This window comes from Fusarium odoratissimum, assembly GCF_000260195.1.
Source record: "Fusarium odoratissimum NRRL 54006 unplaced genomic scaffold supercont1.94, whole genome shotgun sequence".
Classification (NCBI taxonomy): domain Eukaryota; kingdom Fungi; phylum Ascomycota; class Sordariomycetes; order Hypocreales; family Nectriaceae; genus Fusarium; species Fusarium odoratissimum.
In genome coordinates this window covers 27,673-37,741 of record NW_022158757.1, presented here as the reverse complement: position 1 = coordinate 37,741, position 10,069 = coordinate 27,673, and the positions used below count along the sequence as shown (strand labels likewise).

Below are 10,069 nucleotides of genomic sequence, written 5' to 3'. Positions count from 1 at the left end.
AATTCACATCAATGAACCGAATACACGTAATGTCTGACAATAGGATGGTGTAAGCGCCAGTATCGTTGCACCTGGGGGATTGTAAACCGGGTTTCGTAATTTGGTCTCCATCGGCATAGTGTGAGGGGCTGTACCCGTGCGACTATTTCTCTTCGCTTTTTCTTTCACATGCCACTCCAGTGTACCCAAAATAGAATGTTTTCGAAAGCTACCCATATTGAAAACGGTGGTCGTAGAATAGAAATGCGTGGCATGAAGCGTCAAGTGGGCCTAGTGAGCTCGGGCTCATCTCAGATTCCCTATCGCACAGTACGTGTGCCTCTAGAGTTCAACAGCCAACTAGTCGCTTACAATCACTGCCGTCAGAGTTAAGCAGAGTGACGCAGTGAGTTTTATATCCATGCATTCGGTCTACATGCACGCTTTTTCTTTAGTTCAAATTTAGAAAAGAAGAAGGAATGTCTCAAATGAAAGATGAAAGGGAAGGGTATACGAAGTAGTATACAGGTGCAGTAGAAGCCGGCCTGGATTCCCGTTATTGGATTGTGAAGTACTGCTGAGTGAATATATTGATTATTGAATTTCCCTTATTGCTGAACTCAAGATGGGTTCTTTTCAAAGTACGTGCCGATTGGCTGAGCTTGGGCCTCACGACACCGGCTTATGCAATAAGGGTAAGCGTTTTATTGATATTAACGTGTTATTTTTTAGATACCGATGCGCAAAAGCGGCAGAACGAGTGGGGGAATCAGACAGATTGTACTGGCGAAGGCTAAGCCTGACATCGACTTCAAACAATACTACAATTCTCGAATAAGCGTCATACAAAGATCATGTGACGTTAGATGCTCTCTTATTGCTCGAGAGATGACCTCTTTGGGCCTTACAACAATTTCAATCTTTCTATGCTTCAGGGACGAACATTTGTTTGCTTCGAGTTTATATTTTCGAGCTATTTTCTTCACTTGTCGATGGCACTGGCGCCTTTATCCCTCTGGCCCTTATCAATTGATTATCTCTTACTCGTTCATATTTAGTAGTTATCGAAAGATCAAGGCGAAAGCACTTCCAAGTTTTGAGGATTCCTGCAAATGTAATGCGAACACAAATAGAAATGGGGTACTAAGCGGGACGACGAGTTCACACAGATGTCGTTAGCTGTTGCCTGGTTTGTCATATGTCCTTTTCAGCATGATATGACAGCCTGTATCTTCATAGGCCTCTGGAAATAACCGCTATGGCGTCGTTTCGTTCCAAGACCACGTGGCTAGTAATAGCGGAACCTACAGAACCCTGTTTGCTCATAAATCCAAGCAATAATTTGATTTTTGACTTTTGGTAACTCTTGAGTAGAACGGATACCCTGAGGAGGGTATATGAATGATTTTAAGCATTTTTGCCATAACCTACAAATATTTGGAAGCTTGGAGGTGCTTGGAACAGGTTAACCAGTGTAGTCGTGTTCTTAGCCATCTCACTGAAAGCGCCGTACTCTCCCCTCAGATGCAGTGCTTGGAGTTTGACTGGGTAATTTATAGACCTGGCTTGGTTCGAGAATAAATCATGAAAGTCGATGGGTAAGCCTAAGAACTCCACAGAGGGACAAGATTTGATTATCCTCGCGATATCTTGAACGGTGAATAGCATAGAGGGCATACAGAAATCTATGTCCTGTCGAATATCTATTGTGGCTGATCGCAACCTGGGCCCATGTGTTTCGAGATGGCCTAGAATTCTGGACCGTAATCTTTGACAAGAGTCTCCTAGTTTCGAAGGAGCTAGCGACCTGCCGTAGCCTTCTTGTCCTACTAGTTGGGGTAGGCTTTCTAGGCGAAGAGATAACTCTTCTAGGCGACGATTTTCCTCCAATGAAACGAGCAAAGAACGAAATGTTCTTCGTGACAGTCGCCCAGAAAGGCGAAGCACTTTCAAAAGCTGCAGCTGGTGACCTGATAATAGTCTATGCATGAACGTCTCGGTACCTGAGCAGTATCTAAGATCAAGCCACCTTAGCCTCCAGGATTCTTCCGGGACAAAATGTTCTACTGTACAGTTTTCAAGACAGAGCTTACTCAAACAATCAAGGCTGGCAGTCCTCAACAGGGGTAAGTGGTAATTAGATCCGCGCTTGGAAAGTCGTATATGGAGATGGGATATCTGTTTGCAATTGGACAGATGCCAACGAAGCCATTCAAGCTGAGTGGCCGATACGGCGCCTGCATAGGTTAAGGAATTGAGGCCGCCGAAGTATGTATTAAGTGGAACCCAGGAAGAGGTGGTAGAGAAAGCTGTGACTCGCTCGGGACGTAAGTTCATCCTCATTAGTATAAGGCTTAGAAGTTGAGAATGCCCCTGTGTCCAGATACTAGATCCCGTGTTCAAAAATTCCACGGACCTCACGAACTTCATGAGCTCCGGATTATGCATTAGAGTCCTTAATAGTAACAGCGTCTGTGGCCTTATGTTTCCATTGTCGAAATCAAGGCGTAGTACACGATAAAGCATAGGTTTGGCCTTTTTGTGAATTGACCTGCTGCAGCTCACCAGGCTATGTAGATCACTGACAGACAGATAATCTATCAGCATCCAATACACTTTTGGAGGCAATGAGTCCATAGCAATAGCACTTGTGATATATGATAATGCTCTCTAAGTATTAATTGCATAGACAGAAGTTCATTAGTTGACACTGGAACGAGACAATCAATTATACTTTCTGTTCGCTCGAGTTGAATAGAATTAATCTCTGTATGATCTCGTAACAAAACTAATTATAGAAACTAATAATAGCGCCTCATGCATGTCAACGAGTCACTTACCACGATCAACGAGCGCCAAGGCTCAAGGTATCTAAAAATAATCTGTCATAGCGTTGCTAATGTTGTTGTCATTGGTGACAATCCAGGTCCCAGACTTGGCAACGATAATGTTGGGGGTAGTGATGACGCATCAGTTGTCACATTCCGGCCGAATAATGGACTACCTTTCCTTCATTCCATAGTGGGTTTTGCTCACTTTACGTGCTTTTGCTGGAATAACAATATTGACCCTCCTCCGATCCTCCCTTGTCTGTGTCATGGCCATTTTCTATTTAGGAGTCATTCGCACCAACGTTGAAAGTTTAGGTAGCTATGATTGAGCCAGTATGGGTCGTAGAAGAATCGAAATCAAGAAGATACTCAGTGAAAGCGCCAGAAGGACGACCTTTAAGAAGAGGAAAGAAGGACTTTTCAAGAAGGCTTATGAGCTGTCTGTTCTCACAGGCTGTAGGGTATCCCTTTCCATCGTCGAAAGCGAGAAGGGCGCTGAATATGTCTTCGATCCGACAGAGCCACAGCCGTCTAAGGATACAAATAGGGCTACTGAATCCAGAAATAAGAGCCAAGAACCCGTTTTGCCGGTAGAAGAAGTGATTTCGACAGCTTTGACGCTACCAGAAGCTAGCTCCTCATCAGTTACGGCGATCGAGCCTAGCAAGAGCACCACGATTGGCACGCCTGACATACAATCATTCGATACGTTGCTGTGGAGCTTCGACAGCAGTATGGACTTGATGCCTTTCACAGACTGCATGGGCATATCAGCTTGGGAAGAAACGTGGATGAAAGATTGTCTCGACTTTGCTGGTCTACCGCAAAGCATGCTCGCACCACAGTCAGCATTTACACCACCATGCTTCACCGACCCTTGCGGTCTTTCACTATACTCACCCTTGCCCTACTTAACACATGACTTTGGTTGGCTTACAGCAAACCCAATCCAAATGCCATCCTTTTTGTGATGGAAGAAGAAGTAGGCCACTCGAGGTATTCTGTATAGAATATCCGATTGATCACTACCCATCCATACAGATAGAGGATAACACGTCAGACATCGAATCAGCTAGCCATTTCTGGGCTGATCCATGATCAGCCCAAAGCAAAGGTGTCATCTGGTGGGTACGCCTTAATACGATGATGTGAGGGTATCGATGCAGAGTAGAGAGGCGTTCGACACCGCTTGAGAAAGCTTGGATCGACTGTCGTATTCATCGCCCTGCCAGGAAATGAAGGATCAAATCACCTCGTTTCTGGACATATACAATACCGTTGTATAGCAAACTACTGACTGAGTTTGTCCTATCAGGTCAGCCATTGTTACTTGACTTGAGTTATGAACCAAGTAAAAAGGTATCTCAATCTTGTTACTAATAGGAATTCAAATACACTTACATACCCCCACTACGATTGCAAAATGAAAAAAATGTAAACCGCACCTTCTTGTTCGTTTTCAAGAGCGTCATTTACGTTACAGGTGACATAGTACAATCGTGGTGATTTTTTGTTAGCTTGAAATTGTGATTCCTGATGATTTGCTCCGCGCTTCGTTTTGTCATAATGCCCACCACCTTTTTCGTCTCTCCCACTGGTGTCCACCTCTCTCTTACTGTGGACTGGACCCATATGCCGGCCGATGAGCGAACAAGAATGATCGATCTCTATAGCTATCTGCGTGTCACTCCACCAATAATCCCATGTTTCTTTAAATCCTTCAACCAAGTTCCTTTCTACTTCTACGCCTTTGCTTGCCGCTGGTCGCGATTTCACATCGAAACTATAACCAACCATGTATCAAATAATTTCCATTTATCCTTACAATCGGCGCTGTGACTGAAGCCATTCGCCGCTGTCACCTGGGTGCCGGTTTGTGTATGGTTCTAGTTCCTACATCTTTGGTGGGGGGTACAAGACCTATGCGAAGCTGCCTGACCTTTATAGTTAGACGAATTATATCAGTACAGCGAATAGATACAAAGGTATGTGACTTATTACTTAGTGAGCTTAGCCAAGTGAAGGTGGCGCGCCAACATAGATGGCTAAAGACTGGACGTTATTCGAACTCACAACCCCAGACGCATCCTCATTACCATCAGGGTTAACGTCATCATAAGGAAAGGCGTAACCTCTACCATCGACCTCATAAGAATGAACAATGCGGCTGTAGTGATTAGTAGGATTGACTGTATAGTAGGAACCCTGACCTAAGCTCGGCTGGATGTCGCCTCCATCGAGCAGAAGCGTTGATCGAACAAATGCGGCACAGATTCGGGGGACTATAGCTGCATGGATTGATGTATCACCTTCGGAGATAGCAAACGGGCCGCTGTTACAGCCCCAGATATCTTTACTGGTAGGTTTGGCGAAGCCACGATTGCTTCCTTCGCAGACGAGCTGATTGTCCGAAACTCTACACTTGACCTGGCTGGCATTTGACTGGGTGTCGATGACGAGGTCTTGTGTTGCGTACTTCTTCCATACCTCGTTTACATAGGTATCCCAATAGTCGTTGAACAGTTGAGCTTCGACCTCGTGCCGATTTCCCGGGGAGAGGACACGCACAGTCTTCCCCTCCGCGTTCGCAATACAGAGTGATGCCCAATCACGATGGTCAGTTTCTCTCAGTTTCATTAAGTCATTACAAATCTTGGTAACAGCATCAGCTACCAGCCCGGCAGTGGTCTGGGTACTACCATCCTTTTCAGTGAGCATCATGCCAAGCACTATACCGACAAAATCAACATAACTGATGTTAGCATATAATAAACCATTCATATAGGTCAATTCTACGAATCCCCAGTTCACGTCTGCATTGGGATCTTGTAGATTGGTAACCGAAGGTTGGACCACGCTATCGCCTCCTCCATTGTTGACAACAAAGAAACGGAGGTCGCTGTCTGCAAAGTAGACGCGACCTGAGCGAATAAATGGAGGGAGTGATACGTCGAGAGTCTGATTCTTGGAGCCTAAGGATAAGGTAATGTCTTCCGTAATCTCGCTTGATACATGAGGCTCTTTTGACTTGGGGTAGACAAGCTTACCGTTGGGGGAGAGAAAGAAAACCTTACCAGTAGCATCCAGACCGGATATGTAAGCTCTCACAGTCGCCCTATCCAGGTTATTAATCAGTTTTACCATCCAGGAAGCAGAGTCAGGAGCACGATGTTTCAAACCAGGAGCTTTGGGATTGCCTGACGTCCCAGCAAGTAGATTCTTTGGAGTAATTTCGATCGCATCAATGCCACCGGGGCCTGCTTTAAGAAAACCTTCTGGTGTTGCATCTGGTTTTTGCGAGCGTGGAATAATACGGAGTGCAGTGGCAAGCGAGATTCCTCCTAGTAGGCAGACAAGAATCGGGACACAACGCATAGTAATGAGATTGTTTATTTGATTCGACTTGAACCTGACAGCAATATATATGATGCCGCATATATATATATGTGTGTACTCACCCCTTGATTTGCCTTTGAGCTTATATAACTAAGATAAAATTAAAAAGGAAATAGTGCTTTGATATGTATACTACCAGGAAGATACTCTAAATCCTAAACTGGCCGAATTCGTGTCGCCCACGTTTCCAGTGCAATGTGATCTATTCAATCCTTCTGAGACCTATAATATATTCTTGGTGACTGAGATCCAGCCTTCGCCTCTCTATGGTATACTACACAGACACATCCCACTTTTGTGCGCCTTACTTGGTTGTGGACTCCGCCTTGTGGTTATATCTGGAGACTATGACGCAAAACGTTCTACGAAATTACATCATTTATGCTTATATATGTCAAGCAACTCGAAAAGGACTCGTGGGTACCTAAACATACTTAGTTCAACGGCTACAGTCAGTGAGCCCACCCGGGAGGTCAGGTAAGAAAAGACTTGTATGCATCTCGCCAACACCCTTGTTATTTGTGGCATCTGACACCAAAGCGCAGCAATCTATCGGGTCCATATCGCTGTTCATTTATTGATCAGAGGCCCATCAATGCCCATCCATGGCATCGAACATGATATCGTTGACTCTGGACGTGATGCCGGTATCCCGACTTTGGCTACCTCTCTTGGTCTGCACTGCTGCATTTTGGATCTCAGAGGCTCACACCACACTTCCCAATACTCACAACGTCGTATCCATTACTCCCCATGACCAATATTCTAGCTCCATTGGAGTCTTGGGTTGCAAAGTCGATACGAATCGGATCGCCTACTGGCCCTTAGAGGTCGGGTGCGACGGTATATGCGTCAAAGTCGCAAATAAGGGGCGGTTCCTTCATCTCCTTCGCATCGATAAGTCGCAAGGCGCGTACGATATCTCTTACGATGCTTGGAACTACCTGGTATTCGGTACATCTGCTGTGGAGGACTCCCATTTGGGTGGAGGAATTCAGATGTCTTATGAGATTGTAGATACATCAAAATGTCAACATCTACTCAAAGACGGTAAACTGCCTCTGTCAGCCGCGAATAGTATGAATTACGTCTCATCCTGTATTAGCCAGCCTACAAGCTGGGTCGCACAGGACTACGAATTATATAACATTTATGACTTGGTCTGCAAGTATGGAATCGACGAGAAATGCGACTTGGATCTCACCATAAGTAATCAACCACACTGTCCAGGTGGCTTAGGTAGTATGTTACAGCTTAACTCGACGGCAAAGAATGTCATGTACGCTACCGGAGAACTCATCCCGGCCTAACGGTTGGCATGGCGATGATGCATTGATCTGGCATACTGGGTTATGTTTCAACCGAACAAATAGATAGTCAAAACTATGTAGCGGCAACTCAATACGGTGCCAATGGTTCTTAAAGAGCTAACCACATTAGTCACGAAGATATCATCATGAAAAACTCAAGGCATTTGTATCTCTATATAGATCTGGTACCAGAAAGATATGTGATGTTGTGATGTTAACTGACTAGCTTGCTGTAGCATTCATCTCCTCTCCTACTTTGAAATATCCGATACATCTAATCTGAGAGCTGATTGCCCCTCACTTTTCGTCGCTTTGCGGCGGGCATGTTGACCTCTAGCGAGTGCTTCTTTCCTGCATGTAGGGGTTTCTGAATGTTGTCATTCAAGATCGCGGGTCGATTCACGGGCGTTACAGCTTTGAATACTGGTGCTGCTACGGCGTTGTTGTTATCCTCAACAACAGTCATCTCAATGTTTGACATCGGTGCATCGCAAGAACGATCTGGAGTGCACGATATTTTGTCGAGGTGTTTGTATTCACAATCATCGCTGATTGAACGTGGTGATTGGTGTGGATCCAAGGCGCTACTGCGCTTCTCGCTATTGTCCCTAGATAGCATAGCCAGAGACCGACGCCGAATCTCATCCAGAGCATCTTGCAGCTTCAATGCTAAGTGACATTCAGGGTGTAGAATTAAAAGGGTCTCCTCTAGCGTGTCTCGGCAAAGGTTTAACTGGCAGTCTTCTCGGACTGCCTGTTCAGACTCTGAGAGTTGGGCGAAGGCAGCATAAGCGGCGTCCCTCTGCCCAGGCCGAAAGTAAGGGAAAAACGAATTCATAGCCGTCAGCCGCAATCTGGAGTGGAGAGTATATCAAGTGATGCGCCGACCTTTTATGGGGGTCACCTGTACTTGATAATCTCAGGATCAGGTTCGCTTCAGCTGACTATGATGGCTACCGTGCGTCTGCATTTATGTAAAATAATACAGATAATCCAGCAAGGGAAACCATAGATTCGACAGCTTGATTAGTGGAACATGCCTTGAGAGTGGGTTACATGCATCGAGGCTTGTATCTGTGTGTACCTCGTTTACGTAGATTAGTTGTAAGTAAGTTCTGGCAGAAATACAAGCTGATCGTTGACGTACAGTCAGGTACGCCTTCACTGGAGCCTCTATCTTGTACGTACTTTAGGTAAAACTACTATTTTTAACCGACCACTCTTAGGGGGGAGAGGTGGGATCAGAGGGTTGGGTAGGAGCCGCTTAGTCCCTTGAGCGTGCCAAGCTGACTTGAGCGAGTATCTATTTATTACCATTGTTTGAGATATTTATAGCCGGTTCAATAGTGACTTGTAGAAGCGACTGCAGGGAAAGAGTATCTAGAGCCATGTTCTCGGCGCTGCAATTTGTTCAACAAAATCCCCGAAACAGGATATTACGTACTAACAAGACATCTGAAGCTAGCCCATACAAAAAGAGAGACTCACCAGGGGCAGGCTTTTACGCTGCATAATACTTAGTACACCGGTCTCTGCTACGTAACTGGATATAAATACAACGTATAGACTGCGATACCATATACAGCACGGATTCCCTAGTATTATCATGAGAAACAACAGGCCCGCCATGCAGAGTCAGTTAAATTGAAGCTGTCATCTCCACAGGTCACAACGTTGTGAAACCGCGTCATGTTATGGCTTATGCTGATGATGCCCGAACGCAGGTGAACTGGATAGTGCACACTAGCCTTTTCTGGACAAATGTGGCTGGCGTGAAAGCGGAGTGGAAATTTCAATGACGACCTAAGCGTACTGACTCATGGCTGGGCGCCACGGGCTCCAATGGCTCCACCGACTACTGGGAATGACAAATATACTGCTACCTCATCCGGGTTCAATGTTAGTCTTCGCGATGCCGACGGGGCTCGCCTCCGTTTATGGTCTGTGTGTATATTTGCGCCTCAATCCCTTTGGTAGTAGCGCTGTATGCTTCGACGATATTGACCAAACTAATGGTGGCTTCATCAAGCTGGGCGATATCAGACTCATTATTGGCCATTCACTGAGTTACCCTAGATAAACAGGCTCACTACTTGAGCAACACTTCTTAGTTGATACATCGACCAGTTGTCTACAAGACGAGTACTTTGCTCCCTTCCAAGTTAAAAGATTATAGAGCTTATATCTATTTGAATATAAACTTTATCCTCCTTTATTAAAATTTTCCAGCGTGCTGCTGAACACGGCGAGCTCTTGAACAAGGTTTTTCTTGCAATTTAATATTAGCCAACACCTGCTCATGAAAGAGAATCACTCTCAGATATTGTATTTTTATTTGGAGGGGGAAGAGGGGGGATGGGGGACTGTGCATTGAGGCTGCTTCCGAGTTTTTCAGAAGTCCCCAACATCCCATTACCGAAATCCCTAACTGAAAAAAAATCCACATGATTCACTAAAGTATGTGATGGAAAGTGGACCTGTATTTTCACATTCTAATCCATCTCGTCGAGATTATCACGATTGTCTGACGAGTGTGCTCGATACTTCGATGGG

At 45.2% G+C, this 10,069-nt stretch overlaps 4 protein-coding genes across 4 annotated transcripts; 2 read left to right on the top strand and 2 right to left on the bottom strand.

Annotated features, from left to right (window-relative positions):
* Positions 1-3,145: 3,145 nt before the first annotated feature.
* FOIG_16586 (uncharacterized protein) lies at positions 3,146-3,781 on the top strand (the record flags this gene model as incomplete). Its single annotated transcript, XM_031218048.1, has 1 exon — positions 3,146-3,781. The coding sequence occupies one exon, from the start codon at positions 3,146-3,148 to the stop codon at positions 3,779-3,781; it is 636 nt and encodes a 211-aa protein (XP_031052250.1).
* Positions 3,782-4,820: 1,039 nt separating this feature from the next.
* On the bottom strand, positions 4,821-6,185 carry FOIG_16585 (uncharacterized protein; the record flags this gene model as incomplete). The annotated part of the gene is made up of 1 exon (XM_031218047.1): positions 4,821-6,185. The coding sequence occupies one exon, from the start codon at positions 6,183-6,185 to the stop codon at positions 4,821-4,823; it is 1,365 nt and encodes a 454-aa protein (XP_031052249.1).
* Positions 6,186-6,847: 662 nt separating this feature from the next.
* Positions 6,848-7,516, top strand: FOIG_16584 (uncharacterized protein; the record flags this gene model as incomplete). Its single annotated transcript, XM_031218046.1, has 1 exon — positions 6,848-7,516. One exon carries the CDS (start codon positions 6,848-6,850, stop codon positions 7,514-7,516), a length of 669 nt encoding a protein of 222 aa, XP_031052248.1.
* Positions 7,517-7,790: 274 nt separating this feature from the next.
* Positions 7,791-8,354, bottom strand: FOIG_16583 (uncharacterized protein; the record flags this gene model as incomplete). Its single annotated transcript, XM_031218045.1, has 1 exon — positions 7,791-8,354. The coding sequence occupies one exon, from the start codon at positions 8,352-8,354 to the stop codon at positions 7,791-7,793; it is 564 nt and encodes a 187-aa protein (XP_031052247.1).
* Positions 8,355-10,069: the final 1,715 nt, after the last annotated feature.